Raw genomic sequence first — 20,047 nt, forward strand, 5'->3', positions numbered from 1 at the left:
AGTTAACACCTCCTGTGGAGCATCTAGACCTGGATGCTGGTACCTAACAGATAATGAATGACATCATAATTCAGTTGTAATTACATAAAATATGTAAAATAAATCTTTATAGAAGTTATAAATAACACAGTAAACAACCCAAAACCTGCTTTTAAATACATTATACTGTGATATAAACTGTTCTTTCTGCAACAGATAATCGACACTATCAACACTGAATTAAACTAAATGTATTTATTTTGCACCGTGCTTGCAGATGACACCAGCCCTCCCAAGGATAAAGGGACGTGGAGGAAGGGCATCCCAGGGCTGATGAGGAAACCTTTCGAGAAGAAGCCGTCTCCTGGAGTCACGTTCGGAGTGAGACTGGACGACTGTCCTCCTGCACAGGCCAACAAGGTGTGTACTGATTTTGAAAACACAAGAAGAAGAAATGCATCGGTGCAGAAATCCTGATGGTTTTATAAAGATGTCATCTTGCTTAAATTCACTGTGATGTTGTATACAGTCATAACACACTGTTTTCTTCGTTCATGCGTCCTCTAGTTTGTGCCTCTGATTGTGGAGGTGTGCTGTAAGCTGGTGGAGGAGAGGGGGTTGGAGTACACGGGCATCTACAGGGTCCCTGGAAACAACGCTGCCATCTCCAACATGCAGGAGGAGCTCAATAACAAGGGCATGAATGACATCGATATCCAGGACGATGTGAGTGGCACTTCATCGATCCGCTGTTGCTTTAATTAAACTCTCCTTGAAGTCAGCGCCGTCCTTCACGTGTCTGGGACAAATGTAACTGTATGCCTGGAGTGAAGGATATCTAAAGCTGCAGTTGTATCTAGATGTGTGCACACAGAGCAGCAAGACATTCTCTGCAATGCACACTCGCCAGGGATGTGTTATTTAGCAGTATTTACAGATGTATATTTCTATATTTATGTAATAATTTTGCACCCAGAGCGACATTTAGCAGATGCAAAAGCATAATATGTACTCTAACTTTTAATTCAGGTTGAATACATTTCCACAGTTTCTGCATAATTAAGCATCACACCCTCTTCCTGTTCCTGTTTTGTAGAAATGGAGGGACCTCAATGTGATCAGCAGTTTACTCAAGTCCTTCTTCCGTAAACTTCCAGAGCCGTTATTCACCAATGGTAAGTTGTTGTTTTTTTCCAAAAGGTCATGTGCGCCATCTAGTGGCCAAGAAACAATAACTACAATCTAGAGAAAATCACCTTGTTTTTACCTGAAGGCTTTGCTGGGAAAAAAAATGAATCTTCTTTTCCTCCAACAGACAGATACACAGACTTCATTGAGGCCAACAGAATAGAGGATCCAGTGGAGAGACTGAAAGTGCTCAAGAGGCTGGTGAGTAGCTTCGACACACATTTCCTCTCTTAAATTTTATTATCTCTATTATTTATTTAGGTTCTTATTTATTCTCTAAAGCTTTTTTTACTTCCTGTTCACACCATGTATCAGAGCCCCTTCACTTTATTCATTAATCCGTCATTAGTTTGTTGGTTCATGCTTTTCCAATACAAGTCGAAGAAGTTTATCATGTGCGGTGAGACGACTTCTCGACCGATGCGTCGATTCGTTGACACAAACTGTCAGTTAATCTTTGTGTTGGTTCGTCTGCTTCCTCACAGCTTCACGAGTTGCCGGATCATCATTACGAGACCCTCAAGTTCCTCTCCGCTCATCTGAAAACTGTGGCTGACAACTCAGAGAAGAATAAAGTATGTTTTTTTGCAGCTGACATTATTATTATTTTCATTAGAGAATCAGAAATTAACGATAAACTTTATTTCTTGTGTTTCCAGATGGAGCCGAGGAACCTGGCCATCGTGTTTGGTCCCACTCTGGTGCGCACCACCGAGGACAACATGACGCATATGGTTACTCACATGCCGGACCAGTACAAGATCGTGGAGACGCTCATTCAGAATGTGAGAGTCAGACCTTTCAGTTTTCTCTTCACTGATCTTCATCCTCGCCTGTAAACTGTAAAAACTGAATCTCTCATCTGTTTCTCTCTCTCCTCTAGTACGACTGGTTTTTCACTGAAGATGGAAATGGAGAACCAGTGGTGGGTACAGGCGTCACAGCCGCTCAGTTCTTTCCTTTCCGCTCTGTCCTGTCTTAGGTTTGACTTTAAGCTTCTTCAGTTCAACTGAATATAATTTATTCATCCCTCCGGGGGCAATTTTAGCAAAGTGAGTTTGTAAATAGACACAAATAATTCATTCACACACACAAAACTCAGACTTAATTTCTACATAACTAAGTGGACATTTCCAACTCCAAATTCTTCTCCAACGTCCTGGTGAATATCTGGTCCCTAACGTGTTGCGTTGCCCCCCCCTCTGCAGACTGTCTCCCAGGAGGAGAGCGCGGTGGAGTCTCAGCCCGTCCCCAACATCGACCACCTCCTCACCAACATCGGCCGCACGGCCACGTCGCAGGGTGAAGTATCAGGTAACGCGCTGCCTTTGGCAGACCGACTGTGTGGTGGGTTTAACATTTCTCTCTGCCCTTTCACTGCTGAGCGCTGTGGTCAGAGAGAGACCCGTGGTGTTTTAAACCAGCGACAGATGTTGATGATGTAACGCTGCTTCTTCCCTAGGCCAAGCTTCCCCTTTGCTTCTTTGGCTGTTGCCACTAGATAGAAATGTCTATGGCTAACCTTGAGTCCAAATGCCTGTGTGGGTTCCAGTGGACAATTTATTCGTGTCAATCAAAAGATGCAATAAATTGTCGTGTTTTTCATTTGCTTTCAGAGATCTCCCCTCGCTGCTGTTAGTCTTATAAATTATTAATAGACCTAGATGTCCGTTTTTTCTTTTTCAATCATCCCTCTGCTCCTTAATACCTTGTTTTGGTCAGACGCCACTACTGGGCTGTGCCCCCCCTCCCCCTTCCTTTTATCCTGCCTACTGTTGCACTAATACGGCATGTTCTTTCCCACGTCAAATCAAATAGATGTTTTTACAGTGAAAGGCGACCTCTGATTCCTCTGTCTCTAGTGAGGCTCTGTCGGGTGTCCTAAAGGCTTTCCCAGCATTCACACATACTGATCTTGACACAGGCCAAGTGGGAGGAGTCTATCACACCATGATGTCACTGATGGACTCTATAATGTCCGTGATGGACAGCTGGAACTGTAGGAAGAAGGAGGATTGTTGCCCCCAGTGTAGCTGCCTAGTCTGCAGGAACCCGCAGTTTCTTTAAAGCGCCAGAAACGCCAAAGAGAAAAACAAAAGCAAAACAAAACGAAGCGTTAAACAGAGAAACCGTGACGAAAAGAAAAGAAAAGAAAAGAAAAGGTGGAAGTGAAGCGGCTACACGGTACTGTACGGTGTCCGGTGTTGTGGGTTTTTCTATCAGAGTATACCTAACACGGGCCGGTGCTACTGTCTGAAAGGCTCTCCGCTGTCTCTCCTCACTGTCCTGCAAGCTTGCCAACGGGAGAGATAGCATGGTACGGTTTCTACGTCACAAGTCAGTGTGCACCTGCGTATTGTGCCATCATCTGTATTGTAAGGGGTGTATAGGGGGGCTTGGCTATGTCACAAACAAACAAAAACAAAAACAAATTTTAGTTTAGTGGCTGTGATTACAGAGCAGGTGAGGACTGATTATAGCTTTTCCCTGCTGACACTCTCTCTCTCATGTAGTGTCCACTTCGTTCATATAGCTAGCCCCTCTGTGACCCCCCTGTCACTTCTCTTTTTATTTTTTTTATTTTTTTATTTTCTTCCATAGCCGTCTCTGTCATCACCGTGTCACTGTTGTCATGGCAGCTCATGTCACCACCACATTTTTTGCTTCGTCAAGTCAGCTACTAAGAAGTTCTTTGACAGACAGTTCAGTCAGTTTGAAGCGGTTGGATTCAGGCATAGTTTTCATGTGGCTGCTGGTGTTTAAATCAGTGGTTCCCAGCCTGGAAGTCACATGGTGAATCTAAGAGGTTATGAGATGATTAGCAGGATAGGAAACAAGGAAGAAATAACAAAATTAGGTTTATTTTGAGACTCGTCTTTCCTTGAGAAAGTGAATAGTTTCACCTCCATGCCTCTGAGAAATATTCAAATAAAACAATCTGAGGACAGAATGTCACGAAAACCATAAACTCAAGGATGAAGTGCTTCTTTATGGGTTCAGAAAATTCACTTCTATTAAAACCAAAACAAACCTTTTTAAAGAACTAAATCTTAAAAATGCTCATGAAAAGTTTATTTCTAAAACAATAAGAATAGAAACACAAGTAAGCACTGTAAAAAATATGTGAAATATTTAAAAGAGATTATTCAACAGCTTTGTGATAGAAAGATGCTGATTTTGTGAGTCTAAGTTCATCGGTGTCCAATTAGTAAAAATTCTGTCAGGAACATTTGAGAAATCTGTTTTCTTTTGTTACAAGAAACAAAAACATATTTATCAAAGTCAGGCATTGCAAAAAAATACTGTTTTGTTATTGGTAGAGAACCTCAGGAATCCGCACTAGCATTGAAACATTTAAAACTAATTCCCAGCCTCATCTGTCTGATTCCAGATGTTGTCACCAGTAAATGTTAGGACAGGGTCTTTCGTCCGTTCATCCTTGTGTTGCATGGCACATTATCTGCTCCGCTGCTCAGTGTATCTGTTGTGTTCATCGCTGAAGTTGCACTCAGTATCACTAAGAAACTCGAAGAAGAAGATTAGACGAGTCCACACGATGTTCAGGTGTGTGTGTGTGTGTGTGTGTGTGTGTAGTGTGTGTGTGTGTGTGTGTGTGTCAGAGTTGGGAAAGAACGTCACATGCCGTGTAGACGTGGACCTGAGTGTAACGTAGAGCTCATCTGTCCCTGTGTGCTGCATGGCCTGTCGTCTGCTCACGTGTTCGCTCCCTTTCTCGTCACCAGTCTCATCTGTCGTGCGTTTTCACCCTCCACATCTCATCCACATGGTTCTCTCCTCCTTTTATTTTATTTTATTTTTTTTGTTTTTCTACCCCCCCGCCCTCCTTCTCTGAATCATCACCAACATGTTGCACTTCATGTGTTTATCCGTGTTGTAATACCATCTAACATGTCCCTCATGTCTCTCTCTTACCCACAGATTCACCGACTAGTGACTCAGCTAAATCAAAGGTGAGTGTGTGTGTGTCCAGTGACATCTCTTCTCTCTCAGGCCACTGCTAGTGTAGGATGGAGGAAGGAAGGGAGGGAGGGAGGGAGGTATGTGGTGAGATCGCCTCCACCTCCAGTCAAGATCAGCGTCAAACTTGCCGCAGCGAACAGTTAAAGCTTGTTTCACCCAAATCTCAGTAACAGATCATGTTCTACATTTATTTCAGATGGTCTCAGTTCTATGTGTCTAAGGTTTGAGATGTCCGTCTCTGAGGTGCAGACGGAGGTGTATTGTGGCACTCGCAGCTTTTTGAGAAACTAAATCTACAAACAACGTTCCAGCAGCTCTTGACTTTCAAGACAAATATTGGCAATCAGAAGTAGAAATATGGTGAAATCCAACATCCAAACTGTTTGGAGCTTTTACAACCAAAACTTTTAGGCACATGAAGTTCCACTCGCCTCCTGTTGTAACAGGTTAGAGCAGAAGTCTTAAAACCTGGGCAAATAAAACCTTTTTTTGCATGACGAGATACGACCAGAGCAGTGGTTCCCAACCTGTGGGCCGGGGGCCCTCCGGTGGGCTGTGGAGGTATTGCAAAGGCCGACAAATCATTTTGAAAACGGTACAATTTTGGTGAAAAGATGCAAGTATATAAAAAAAAATAGATATAAATGTTTTTGGATCGAAAACATAAAGAAAAAAACTTCTCTATCACTGTGATGAGCCAATCATAGGAAGTTTGATATTCTCACCTCCAGACCTCATCATGTACTTGTTTGTATCTCAGTCTGATTGAACGCTGAAAGATCACATCCACGGCAAAAACCGGAGAATTAAAACAGATAGCTGGTGAGAAAGACATGCGATCTCTTCCCCTCCAAACAAAAGAGAGAAATTGAGCTTCCTCGGTTCAGTCCTGAATGTTCTATCGTCATCATTAAAATAAAAAATACTCTGAGAACATATTATTTGAACGTATTGTTACGGGGTCGGATGTGAGCCGCTAATATTGTTGAGATTTTCAGTGAGTTGGAAAAGGTTGAGAACCACTGCGCTTTGGCTGAGTAAGAAAATATGCATTCTGTAATTTGGGTGAAACAATCCTTTAAGTGTCTGCAACATCTAGTACAACCCAGCCTGTGCACCCAGAGAGCCACAGCACCCAGAATCATTCCTGCTGAGTGACGTAGAGTTAACGCAGGTTAATGTAGTGATCAGACGTGAGATCCTTCAGACTGTGCCGTTAGCAACAGCAGCTGCTTCTCATCGCTGCAGTGCTGTCACAGCGTGGCTGCTTCTCTTCAGCTTTATCGCCACATCATCAGCCAGAGCTCAGGCTCGCGCAGGGACGCTTCAGTTCATCCTGTGCTGCTGCCGCTGCCGCCGCTGCTGCTGCTGCTTCTGCTTTAAATCCGGCATGGAAACAATACTGTGCTCCCTGTTACTGACGCCTGCTAATGTCCTTCTCTCTGTCCACTTCTCTGGTTTGTGGTGCTTCATGGGAGCAGGTGGAGTACAGATTTAAGTTTCAAGACAGGGGCGAAGTTCTCTTTGATATGCTCCCTCGTGATTCGCAGCATCAAAAGATCTCATTTTGGTTTCCTCCTGCTCTCTCTTCTCTCCCTCCATCTTTCCCTTTCTCCAGGGTTCCTGGGGCTCAGGGAAGGACCAGTGCAGCAGAGAGCTGCTGGTCTCCTCAATCTTTGCTGCAGCCAGCCGCAAAAGAAAGAAGTCAAAGGAGAAGCCGCAGCCTAGCAGCTCGGACGACGATCTGGACGCCGTGTTCCCCAAGAAGGAAATCCCTGGCCAGAAGCCGAACCACCACATCCTCCTCCTCCAGGCTGAGGCGCAGAGCGAGGCTCGTCCTGGCCCCAACGCAAAACCCAACGCCAAGCAACAAGTCCGGGCAGAGGAGAGGAAGGAGAACGGGAGAACTGTGGAGCTGACACCTAAAGCCAAGAGAGAGCACAGAAACTCCTTATTCCTGAAGGAGAAGACTCCACCCAGGCACTCGTCACCTTCCCCCTCCCCGTCCCCGAACATCTCTGGCTCTCCGAACATCAGCTACCAAACGGTTCCTCAAGGGAAGTCCTCCCTGTCCGACCCCCCGTCTCAGCTGGATGAAAACACCTCAGACCTCGGGACCATGAGCTCCGGAGCATCAGTGCCACGCTCAAGACCCAAAAAGTGGACTGCGGGAACGTCCCCCGACCTGCCTGCAGTGGCGTGCACCGGACTGGGAGCAGGTGCAGGAGCGTCCGCCGGCGCAGAAGTGAGCTCCATCACCTCCGACTACTCCACCACTTCATCCATCACGTTCTTGACCGGAGCGGAGTCCAGCGCACTCAGTCCAGAGCTGCAGGGCGGGGAGGAGGCAGACGACGAACGCAGCGAGCTCATCAGCGAGGGACGACCCATGGAGACGGACAGTGAAAGTGACTTCCCGGTCTTTGCCCCGGGCGGCGGCAACAGCCAGTCGACGCCCTGCCCAGAGCAGAGTCAGGAGAAGAGTGAAGCAAGAGGGGGTGGTGCAACAAGGGAGGGGAGCACCACGCCAAAACTGGAAGCTCGGCGCCTTTTTCCGTCGCACAGGATGATTGAGTGTGACACCCTCTCCAGACGGTGGTCCCTGAGACAGAAGACAGACAGCGAGTCATCGGTGGAGGGTGTAGCTGGGAGTGGCGAGCGCAGCGAAGGCAGGACAGAGTCTTCCACGCGCTTGTCTCGAGTCCTGGAGGTGATGAAGAAAGGGCGATCCACGAGCAGCCTCAGCTCGTCTTCACGCAGCGAGTCGGAGCGCCCCGAACCGGCCTGGCACCTCAAGATCACAGAGCGGCTGAAGTTCAGGTTACGAACATCCGCTGATGACATGTTCACCCAGAAGAACCGAGCTCCGGACGCCCGCAGCAAGAAGAAGAACATCCGGCGGAGGCACACCATGGGCGGGCAGAGAGACTTTGCAGAGCTGGCGGTCATCAACGACTGGAGGGAGCAGGGCGGGGTGGACCAGGCGGCCGAACTGTCGGCTCTGGACCGCCTCAAGCCCAGATGCTCCTCCGAGGACTTCTCCATCCGGGACTGGATCGCCAGAGAGCGGTGCAGAGGCTCCGAGTCGAGCGTAGAGGTCGCACCAAAAGCCGTGCCTGAGGATGATCACGCGGACGCTCAGGACGTCGCTCCTGAAAGACCTCCACCTTCCGCGTCCCCGGGCGCGCAGCCGCTAGCGGGGGAGCACGTCAACGGCAGCGGGCTGCAGGGTAAAAACAAAGCGTCGCTCGGGGCGGACGCTCACCCACACAAACTCTCTGGAGCACAAGTCGTCCGCTCGCGGTTCTACCAGTATCTGTGAAACGGCAGGAGCGGCTCTCGTCTTGTGCGTCTGTGAGGAAAAACAAAAAGAGAATGAATGCGTAATCGTACGAATGTGGGTATTTTAGCTAAGGTTACTGCACAATATTTTTTCTACAAAAGTATACTTTATGTATCTACTGTACATACTGTGTATAGGCTTCCATGATTGTTACTGGAATAATGCTGAAGAGATGTTTTATGTGTGTAATTCCACTGACTCGTCGGCCATACTGGAACAGACACGGATAAAAACACGGACTTCCTCCTTCGAGACTGAACTCTACTAATGCAAGAAATGTGACTTTGCTGTTGACATGTGATGTTGATAGGACAGAAATGGACTCTGAAGGTTGTTACGCAGCACTAATGAAACGTAAAGTGTCGACTTGACTCTTACTGGAGAATGAAGGAGGAAACCTTTTTACTAAGGAATCATGGTTCAGTTCTTCCTATTATAAACGGTATGAAGAATGTATTACTCGCTCCTTTTTTGGACTAACACTAGTTGCTTGTGACAATATTGTCATTTTCAAAAACAATATGTATTTTTTTTTTTTTGCCTGTACTTGAAGTTTGTGGATATAATGGAGGGCTGCTTTCTGAGCTGGGTGCTGTGGGGAAGTTTGTTTTTTTCACAGTACAGTCACAACAGCCAGATATTAGCTTGAGGGACTTGGAGGGTTATTATAGTTTTATCAAATAAAGACTGAAAACAGTAATGAAATGCTGTTACTACAGTATGTAATGCTTGGTACAGTAGTTTTTATTTCCAAACTTTGTCAAGTTATAGTCCAAAAAGTAAGTTTTTACATGTGTTTTTATCTCAAGAAGAAAAAGTGCCTCGTTTTGTTTTTATTTGTTTGGTTTTTTAACTGTTTTTACCAACAGTTGTCAAGACAAGAATGAATTTAAAAACATTTTTAGGGGAGAATAATTTCACAGGCATTCCACAGATTTGTTTTTTTCCTGTTTAGTTAAAGTCAATTCAAATTTATGTCAGTGTTTGTTTCATTTAGTTTTGCTTCATTTTTTCCCCCTTTGTCTTTTTCAATGCAGTAAAATGCATGGGCGCTTAAACCTGGGAGAAAAAAAAAAAACAACAAAAAAAACAGCAAACTTATCTTTGAAACTGCATGAGACAATGTTTTCCTGAACATCTCGCCTGTGTACAGCAGAACATTGGTGCAATGCTCTCCCTCAACAAACACTGGAAATAAATAATCTTTATTAGATTCTCATGTCTGTCTGGTCTCATTATTTTATACGCCTGCAACATCTGGGAATAAGAATAATAAAAATCTTGTTTTTAATCATTGCCAAATTAAATAGAAATTACTTTCCATCACTTTCCTGAAGTTATGGGAAAGTAAACATGCTCATAAAATAAAAATCAGAAAGTGACATTGGAGTTGATGAATGGTTGACAGTGGCTTGTGTCTCATTCTGACTTTTTGGTTGTGAAATTTAAAGTTATTTTTCAAAGATCAGGATTGTGACTGTAATCAAATTTCTTTCTAAACAGTATATAAACATGTGAGGAATGGAAGTCATAGTGTTTTACAAAGACTACATTAATTAACATTTAAAAATGTCATATCTACTTACAGCTACATTATACACTTCAGAGACAGCTGCGGTTTGTGAAGTAACTGATTGTTTGGTTTTACTTTGGCGCCACCTGGTGGTAAAATCAGGAAGTAGGCTGACACGATGGCAGACAGGAATTTATTTCTTTTTTTTTCTTCTTTTTTTTCTAAATAAAACTTTAATCATAATATTTTTTTAAAAGTTCTAATCACATGGTCACAAAACATCTCTTGTAAACAAATTCAATGAGGTGCAGTAACTTCTTGAATAACTATAATACATTACGGCTATATCCATCATTTCCATGGCGATGAAGAAGTAAATAAGTGAGAGTGAGCACTGCTGACAGGAGCACACACTCATAATTCTGTGGGACCTGGATAAATGATTTAACCCTTCACACAGTCTCTACATATACACTATTGTATGTATGTGTGTGTGTGTGTGTGTGTGTGTGTGTGTGTGTGTGTGTGCGTGGGAATGTGCGCATGATGACAATTAGCTAATGAGCTGCCTCGTGCTGTCAGAGTGACGTAACACACACTCACCCTGTGTTTGTCCCGGCTGCTGGTAAAGACTGTGTGTGAGTCTCGAGCTCCTCAGACAGAGTGAGCTGCAGCCTCAGACCTTCACCTGACACACACCTGAGGTAAGAAGAAGTTTCATTTACAGCTTGTGAATTATTCTAAACTGCAGCGTGTAGGAGATGAATGATTATGGTAGTTTTATGGTATAGTTATGTATGGAATATGATAAAGTTTTTAGATCATACTCTGTTCAAACACTGATTGTTTTCGGTTTAACTAGTTTTTCACTTGGTTTTATCTTCTGTGATCCTGATTCAGTGTTTTATAGAAACATATCACAATAGCTATTTTTTCAAAATCAAAGGCAAAAATCCTTTGAGATTTTTTTTGTTATTATTTGTTAAACAACAATGTAAAGAAGTAGCTGACTGGTCTATGTGAAGGTACAGGTGTTGTGTTAAACCAGAAGAACAGGTGTGGCAACATGTGATGTTTTATAAAGAGACAAAAGATGCTTCTGCATGTGACACAGCCAGAGGAAAGGCCTGTTTGTTCGACTCCTATCTCATTAGTCAACTGTTTGACATCTCTATAGGGAACAACAGAAGCTGAAATGTAAATGATTTCAGGTATGCAAATATTGTACCTCAACAACCGTCATGGCTTTAATGTTCAACTGGGTTCAGTTAACACCAAGGTTTAACCCTTCACAATGAAGTTATCATGGCCGCCCAACAGAAACAAATACACACACTTCATTCAGGCCTGTGTATACACAACTACACTTCAACTGACTCTCGACATTATAAATAAAAATGATTATTCTTAGTTGTACAAATTAAATAATATAGTTATTATAATCATTATTATTAATACGTATTATAATATTATACCTATATACTCTATATTAACAACTAAATTACAATCAATTTTAGTCCCTTAAAAATCACAAAAAAGCATTTCAGTGTCTCGTCCGGTCAGTAGCTGATTTTTGCAGCAACAATATTTGAATTCAAATTTAAATTCAAATTCAAGCTTCCGTTATGCTGTGGTGCTGTGCATGTGTGGCATTGCTCCATGCTATAAACCGATACTTTACAACATTAAATATCGTAAATAAATCTCCCCTGTTCCCCCTGAAGGAACCATGGCTGCTGTCTACCTTCTCCTGCTGCTGCTCCCTCTGGTGTCAGCACAGACCTATCGCTGGGGTCCCTGTCCTACACCCAAAGTCCAGCCCAACTTCAACCTCCAACAGGTAACACACACACACACACTGTGTATATACAGTACAAATTATACAGTGAAATACGCAGAACCAATAACTCTCTCTGTCACAGTATCTGGGAAGGTGGTATGAGATTGCGAAGCTTCCTGCGTCCTTCGCAAGAGGAAAGTGCATCGAGGCGAACTACGCCATGAGGGCAGACGGTACCATCCAGGTGCTGAACTCTCAGTTCTAGTGAGTATTCATCGACACTTGGGCTTAATTCTGGCTGAATATATACTTAGTTCCTCAGCCCAAGTCCGACCCATATGACTGTCAAAATGCTACTTCAAAATCTGGACCAATTCTGGCGTACACACAGAAAATTTTTCAACCGTCTGACATGGGCCAGACTCGGGCCGATGACCAAGCGTGTAGGACCAGAAGCTTTCATAAGAAGAGAGTTTTCAGTTTGGGATAATTCACCGCAACTAAACAGTCAATGCAAAGTCAATGCAACCAGTGCAGTGGAGTAATGCTCAGTTATGTCTAAATTTAAATGCCCATTAAACGATGAAGTGCTGCACATACCGTTGGTTGATCGAGTGGTGATCCAGTGCTCTACAGTCGGCGCTGGCATCAACACCAATAGTGTAATTTCTACCTGTGCACCTGAGTCATGGCTACAGGCACAGCACATGTCTACACAGAGAATAACAATAACACTCTAGTGGCTTTAGCAGCATATTTATTTGTAGTGTCACAGGTTATAACATTAACTATAGTCATACTATAGTAGTTTGTGTGGAGTTTGTGGACCAAAGAACAGATGATGTGGGGTGTAGGGACCTTGAGTTGATGCTCGAAGGCCTGGTGGTCAGTATGGAGTATGTTTATTATTATCAAACAGAAGGAACACTGGATAACCACTTCCTTCTGTGATTGATGAAAGATGATAAAGAATTAATCCTGTCTTTATGAGTGTTAGACTTGAATTATTATTGTTATTTTATGATGTGCTTTAACTTAAAATCCACTCATTTCTTTCTCTCTTCCTCCCTGTGTCTCAGTAAGGACAAGGTAAGGGTGGCAGAAGGGACAGCAATAGTTCAGGACCCGAGAGAACCTGCCAGACTTGGAGTCAGCTTCTCGTATTGTAAGTTACTCTTCTTCTTCTTCTTACTCTTTTATCCTCTTCATCGTCTTTGTTTTTGCCATCGCTACTGTTCTTAAACAAACCCAAAGCCTAACTCTGTCATCTTTTGAAGTCTTTACTTTCTTTTTATTGCTATAAGTAGTTGAGGGTTTTCGGAATAATAACCTTTCCAATAATTATAGTAGTGAGATCATTACATAGTCCCTTATAAAACTGAACACAAGCACGGAAAAGAAAAGTACGTTTTTTGCATTGCAGACAGCAGCCCTTCCACTCATTATGGAGATTATGTAGCTAAAGAGCACACATACCTCATGAATGACAATATTATCGGCTGATACATGACACAGCAGCCTCACTGCATTAGTTATGTCAATGACAATGAGCCCGTCTGTCTGTGAAAGCCTTGCATCAGTATTTAGATCTCAACAGATATTTGTGTCCTTTTTAGCAGACTTGAGCATTACATCACTCTTAAGGTGACGAAGTTCAAATCTCACTGTGAGTGTACATTTTTAGATTTTACAACGACGATTGATTATCCATCGGGACTCAGTGCTTGGTCCTGTTTTATTCTTTATCTACATACTTTTCATAAGTTACATCTTTATGCAGACAATACTTAGTGGAAATCTCTGTCTAAGCACTGTTGTCCCTACTCCAACAATGTAAATCCTACTGTGATAATTGTGCTCTTGGTCTTGACATCTAGTACACCCTCGGTAAACATCTCATTGCATTGATTGAAACTTCTCATTGGAAAAACAAAGTACAATAAAAGATTCTAATCATCATCATTTTTCTCTGTGACTTTTGCTCCTAGTCACTCCCTACAGCCCATATCTGGTTCTGACCACTGATTACACCAGTCTGTCCGTTGTGTACTCCTGCACGGACATCTTCCGCCTGTTCCACATTGAGTACGCCTGGATCCTCGGCAGGTCACGCTTCCTGCCTCCAGAGACGGTGCAGTACGCCAAAAACCTGCTGACCAGCGAAGGCATCAACCTGTTGAGGATGAAGGCCACAGATCAGACAGGCTGCAAGGATAAGTAGGGACTGATGGAGTCTCCCATTCACTGAACTGTAACCACGCACAGTGAATGTGGCAGGGCTTGACACTTATATAATATTAGGGCTGTGCAGTGTAGTATGAACATATTGGGATCATGATACTGTTACAAGAGGATGCAATTTTTTTTCAGAGAGCAATGCGGTTCAGTCGGACAAGGTGTTGTATATCTGCATCTTAATGTTGTTCTTTTTTACATTTTAGAGTTGCTAAAAAATTAATTATGGGAAGAAAAAATAAAACTTAATGATACAACAGTTATCCATGTTTATTGCAATTTATTTTTATTTCAGTATGATTTGCTTTGATTTCTATTATTCTTCTAGCATCATCAATAGTACAAGAGTATATCCACAAAAACTAGTTCAATCAGCATCTTTTTAATATATATCTTTATATTTTAATTCTGTAGCTGCTCAGTGATTTTGTGAAACCCACACCCACTCATTAATGCATAATGATGCATTATATATTATGCAGCAGTAAGAAGTCCCACCCTTAAGAGCTTCAAAATTACACTGATTAACACACCAACATACACTATACATTACAAATACATAACAAATACTCCCTTTAGGTTTGAATATTTGGTTTGTCATCTTTCATGCTATAAAGAGAATAACTTCAGAAAGTGATAGAGTGGGGAATTGTGTTTCATCTGCTTCCTGGAGATTTGCTTGTTTCACAATGTTCATGCTACTGAATTTGACCACAGGTTTGGGATTTAACCATCTAAGAGAAGGAAAGTCAGAGATCAGCTTTGAAAGTGTAAAAACTATTATTTTTAATACAGGTGTCATAGAAATCTGAAGACTAAAAGATCAAACCTGAGTAAATGTAATAAAACAATTTATAAGAAACTAAACCTCTGCATGAAGAAACATCTTTAGAAATATGTAGTTGAAGCTGATCTGTGATAAAATTGCTCTACATATATGAGGAAATGGGAGAACTTTGAGGTGGACTGACCTTTAAGTATCGTAAAGAATGAAAAATTCATAGTGTAGTGAGGCAAAAGAATGTTGAAAACGTCATAATATAGTATGGCATAAAATTGTCTTGGTATACTAAGTCAAAAAAATGTCATAGTATTGTAAGGCATAAAAATATAAAAGAAACGTCATAGTATAGTAAGGCATAAAAATGGGTAAAAACATGACATATGAGGCATAAAATGTGTAAAAACATCATAGTATAGTATAGTATAAATTGTCGTAGGATAGAATGGCAAAAAATTTTTCAAAAAACGTCAAAGTATAGTATGGCATAAAAATTTCAAAAAAGGTCATAGTATATTAAGGCATAAAAATGTGAAAAATGTCATAATATAATAAGGTATAAAAATGTCAAAAAACATCATAGTATAGTATGGCATAAAATTGTCAAAAATGTCATGGTATAGTATGTCAGAAAATTGTCAGAAAAAGTCATAGTATAATATGGCATAAAAATGTCAAAAAATGTCATAGTATAGTATGGCGTAAATTTGTGAAAAAATGTTATAGTATAGTATGGCATAGAAATGAAAAAAAATCATAGTATAGTCAGGCATAAAAATGTCAAAAAATGTCAAAGTATAGTATGTCAGAAAATTGTCAAAAAATTGTTATAGTATAGTATGGCTTAAAAATGTCAAAAAATTGTCATAGTATAGTATGGCATAAAATTCTCAAAAAACATCATAGTAAAGTGTGGCATAAAATTGTCATAGTATAGCAAGGCATAAAAATGTCAAAAAATGTCATAGTATAGTATGGCATAAAAACATCTTAGTATATTAAGGCATAAAATTCCCCAAAACATCATAGTATAGTATGTCATAAATTTCTCAAAAAATGTCATAGTATAGTATGGCATAAAAATGTCAAAAAATTGTCATAGTATAGTAAGGCATAAAATTGTCAAAAAACATCATAGTATAGTGTGGCATAAAATTGTCATAGTATAGTAAGGCATAAAAATGTGAGAAAACATAATAGTAAAGTATGGCATAAAAACTTGTCATAGTATATTAAGGCATAAAAATGTCAAAAAATGTCATAGTATAGTATGCCATAAAAAACATCTAAGTATATTAAGGCATAAAATTCCCCAAAAACATCATAGTATAGTATGTCATAAATTTCTCAAAAAATTTTATTGTATAGTATGGCATAAAAATGTCAAAAAATGTCATAGTATAGTATGGCGTAAAAATATCAAAAAACGTCATCGTATAATATGGCATAAAAACATCTTAGTATGTTACGGCATAAAATTCCAAAAAACATCATGGTACAGTATGTCATAAAATTCTCAAAAAATGTCATAGTATAATATGGCATTAAAACATCTCAGTATATTAAGGCATAAAATTCCCCAAAACATCATAGTATAGTATGGCATAAAAACATCTCAGTATATTAAGGCATAAAATTCCCCAAAACATCATAGTATAGTATGGCATAAAAATGTCAAAAAATGTCATAGTATAGTATGGCATAAAAATATCAAAAAACGTCATAGTATAGTATGGCATAAAAACATCATGGTATAGTATGTCATAAAATTCTCAAAAAATTTCATAGTATAGTATGGCTTAAAAATGTAAAAAAATTGTCATAGTATGGTATGGCATAAAATTCTCAAAAAACATAGTAAAGTGTGGCATAAAATTGTCATAGTATAGTAAGGCATGAAAATGTCAAAGAACATTATAGTAAAGTGTGGCATAAAATTGTCATAGTATAGTAAGGCATAAAAATGTCAAAAAATGTCATAGTATAGTATGGCATAAAAACATCTTAGTATATTAAGGCATAAAATTCCCCAAAACATCATAGTATAGTATGTCATAAATTTCTCAAAAAATGTCATAGTATAGTCAGGCATAAAAATGTCAAGAATATTGTCATAGTATAGTATGGCATAAAATTCTCAAAAAACATCATAGTAAAGTGTGGCATAAAATTGTCATAGTATAGTCAGGCATAAAAATGTCAAAGAACATTATAGTAAAGTGTGGCATAAAATTGTCATAGTATAGTAAGGCATAAAAATGTCAAAAAATGTCATAGTATAGTATGGCATAAAAATGTCAAAAAATTGTCATAGTATAGTCTGGCATAAAATTGTCATAGTATAGTATGGCATAAAAATGTCAAAAAATTGTCATAGTATAGTCTGGCATAAAATTGTCATAGTATAGTAAGGCATAAAAATGTGAGAAAACACAATAGTAAAGTATGGCATAAAAATGAAAAAAAATGTCATAGTATATAGTATGGCATAAAAACATCTTAGTATAATAAGGCATAAAATTCCCCAAAACATCATAGTATAGTATGTCATAAATTTCTCAAAAAATGTCATAGTATATTATGGCATAAAATTGTCAAAAAACATCATAGTAAAGTATGGCATAAAAATGAAATAAAATGTCATAGTATAGTATGGCTTAAAAATGTCAAAAAATTGTCATAGTATAGTATGGCATAAAATTCTCAAAAAACATCATAGTAAAGTGTGGCATAAAATTGTCATAGTATAGTAAGGAATGAAAATGTCAAAAAATGTCATAGTATAGTATGGCATAAAAACATCTCAGTATATTAAGGCATAAAATTCCCCAAAACATCATAGTATAGTATGACATAAAAATGTCAAAAAATGTCACAGTATAGTATGGCATAAAAATGTCAAAAAATGTCATAGTATAGTATGGCATAAAAACATCTTAGTATATTAAGGCATAAAATTCCCCAAAACATCATAGTATAGTATGTCATAAATTTCTCAAAAAATGTCATAGTATAGTATGGCATAAAAATGTCAAAAAATTGTCATAGTATAGTAAGGCATAAAATTGTCAAAAAACATCATAGTAAAGTATGGCATAAAATTGTCATAGTATAGTAAGGCATGAAAATGTCAAAAAATGTCATAGTATAGTATGGCATAAAAACATCTCAGTATATTAAGGCATAAAATTCCCCAAAATATCATAGTATAGTATGGCGTAAAAATGTCAAAAAATGTCATAGTATAGTATGGCATACAAACATCTTAGTATATTATGGCATAAAATTCCGCAAAACATCATAGTATAGTATGTCATAAATTTCTCAAAAAATGTCATAGTATAGTATGGCATAAAAATGTCAAAAAATTGTCATAGTATAGTATGGCATAAAATTCTCAAAAAACATCATAGTAAAGTGTGGCATAAAATTGTCATAGTATAGTAAGGCATAAAAATGTCAAAAAATGTCATAGTATAGTATGCCATAAAAACATCTAAGTATATTAAGGCATAAAATTCCACAAAAACGATCATAGTATAGTATGTCATAAATTTCTCAAAAAATGTCATAGTATAGTATGGCATAAAAATGTCAAAAAATGTCATAGTATAGTATGGCATAAAAACATCTTAGTATATTACGGCATAAAATTCCAAAAAACATCATGGTACAGTATGTCATAAAATTCTCAAAAAATGTCATAGTATAGTATGGCTTATAAATGTCAAAAAATTGTCATAGTATATTATGTCATAAAATTGTCAAAAAACATCATAGTATAGTAAGGCATAAAAATGTGTGAAAACATAATAGTATAGTATGGCATAAAAATGTCAAAAAATGTCATAGTATAGTATGGCATAAAAATGTCAAAAAATTGTCATAGTATAGTATGGCATAAAATTGTCAAAAAACGTCATAGTATAGTATGGCATAAAATTGTCATAGTATAGTATGGCATAAAAATGTGAGAAAACATAATAGTAAAGTATGGCATAAAAATGTCAAAAAATGTCATAGTATAGTATGGCGTAAAAATATCAAAAAACGTCATAGTATAATATGGCATAAAAACATCTTAGTATATTACGGCATAAAATTCCAAAAAACATCATGGTACAGTATGTCATAAAATTTTCAAAAAATGTCATAGTATAGTATGGCTTATAAATGTCAAAAAATTGTCATAGTTTAGTATGGCATAAAAATGTCAAAAAACGATCATAGCATAGTAATGGCATAAAAATGTCAAAAAATGTCATAGTATAGTCTGGCATAAAATTGTCATAGTATAGTAAGGCATAAATTTCCCCAAAACATCATAGTATAGTATGTCATAAATTTCTCAAAAAATGTCATAGTATAGTATGGCATAAAAATGTCAAAAAATTGTCATAGTATATTATGGCATAAAATTGTCAAAAAATATCATAGTATAGTATGGCATAAAATTCTCAAAAAATGTCATAGTATAGTATGGCATAAAAATGTCAAAAAATTGTCATAGTATATTATGGCATAAAATTGTCAAAAAATATCATAGTATAGTGTGGCATAAAATTGTCATAGTATAGTAAGTCACAAAAATGTGAGAAAACATAATAGTAAAGTATGGCATAAAAATGAAAAAAAATGTCATAGTATAGTATGGCATAAAAACATCAAAAAACGGCATAAAAATATCAAAAAACATCATAGTATAGTACAGCATAAAAATGTCAAAAAACGTCATAGTATAGTATGGCACAAAAACATGTTAGTATAGTACGGCATAAAAATATCATAAAAAGTTACAGTATAGTATGGCATAAAATTGTCATAGTATAGTAATGCATAAATATGTCAACCAATGTCATAGTATAGTAAGGCATAAAAATGTCAAAAAACATCATAGTACAGTATTGCTTAGAAATGTAGTAAGTGTGGCGACCCCTTCACCAGGGCACTAGGTATCCCTTTTTCTGTTTGTTGTTTTCACTTTTGAGGTGCTGAAATCATGGATCTCATCAGACCGATGTTCTACACCTGGGCCCGGAGTGAACCATAAAGACTTCTCCATTCAGTCATATTGGGGACTCTCCCGCTGGCTGTCCTCTCTGTTTGTGTTCTGGATGTCTGTGTCATCGGTCCTGTCAGACCTGATGGCAGCTGTGGCCTTAATTTTGTTTATAAATTTTCCTTTTCTTAAATAAATCATTTGAACTGTATATGTCAAGTTGTGTTGTCTCCCCTTTCTGGTTGCCC

The 20,047-nt window shown here is 38.9% G+C and overlaps 2 protein-coding genes across 6 annotated transcripts in view; both read left to right on the forward strand.

Annotated features, from left to right (window-relative positions):
* The window catches only part of arhgap21a (Rho GTPase activating protein 21a), a 79,640-nt gene extending 69,936 nt beyond the window's left edge, over positions 1 to 9,704 (forward strand). For all 5 annotated transcript variants that reach the window (XM_087169948.1, XM_087169947.1, XM_087169946.1 and 2 more), the window contains 10 exons: positions 257 to 399; positions 547 to 705; positions 1,076 to 1,154; positions 1,295 to 1,368; positions 1,653 to 1,742; positions 1,827 to 1,952; positions 2,051 to 2,092; positions 2,376 to 2,481; positions 5,107 to 5,138; positions 6,767 to 9,704. In XM_087169948.1, the coding sequence (XP_087026074.1) occupies positions 257 to 399; positions 547 to 705; positions 1,076 to 1,154; positions 1,295 to 1,368; positions 1,653 to 1,742; positions 1,827 to 1,952; positions 2,051 to 2,092; positions 2,376 to 2,481; positions 5,107 to 5,138; positions 6,767 to 8,470 (2,555 nt within the window). In that variant the 3' untranslated portion in view covers positions 8,471 to 9,704. The remainder of the gene's footprint in view (positions 1 to 256; positions 400 to 546; positions 706 to 1,075; positions 1,155 to 1,294; positions 1,369 to 1,652; positions 1,743 to 1,826; positions 1,953 to 2,050; positions 2,093 to 2,375; positions 2,482 to 5,106; positions 5,139 to 6,766) is intronic.
* An 897-nt stretch (positions 9,705 to 10,601) lies between these two features.
* Positions 10,602 to 14,282, forward strand: apodb (apolipoprotein Db). The gene is made up of 5 exons (XM_023431465.2): positions 10,602 to 10,708; positions 11,729 to 11,844; positions 11,927 to 12,048; positions 12,864 to 12,949; positions 13,773 to 14,282. The coding sequence occupies exons 2-5, from the start codon at positions 11,734 to 11,736 to the stop codon at positions 14,003 to 14,005; spliced, it is 552 nt and encodes a 183-aa protein (XP_023287233.1). The 5' UTR covers positions 10,602 to 10,708; positions 11,729 to 11,733; the 3' UTR covers positions 14,006 to 14,282.
* The last annotated feature ends 5,765 nt before the right edge of the window (positions 14,283 to 20,047 follow it).

Source organism: Seriola lalandi, unplaced genomic scaffold (genome assembly GCF_002814215.2).
Source record: "Seriola lalandi dorsalis isolate HSWRI2012SDOR001 ecotype SW California unplaced genomic scaffold, Sedor1 jcf7180002054923, whole genome shotgun sequence".
Taxonomy (NCBI): Eukaryota; Metazoa; Chordata; class Actinopteri; order Carangiformes; family Carangidae; genus Seriola; species Seriola lalandi.

Excerpts from the sequence above, each read along its gene's own strand:
- apodb (XM_023431465.2), top strand. The coding sequence starts at position 11,734 with ATGGCTGCTGTCTACCTTCTCCTGCTGCTGCTCCCTCTGGTGTCAGCA. Across the intron at positions 11,845-11,926 it reads CCAACTTCAACCTCCAACAG|TATCTGGGAAGGTGGTATGA; the intron begins GTAACACACACA and ends TCTCTGTCACAG. Across the intron at positions 12,049-12,863 it reads GTGCTGAACTCTCAGTTCTA|TAAGGACAAGGTAAGGGTGG; the intron begins GTGAGTATTCAT and ends CCTGTGTCTCAG.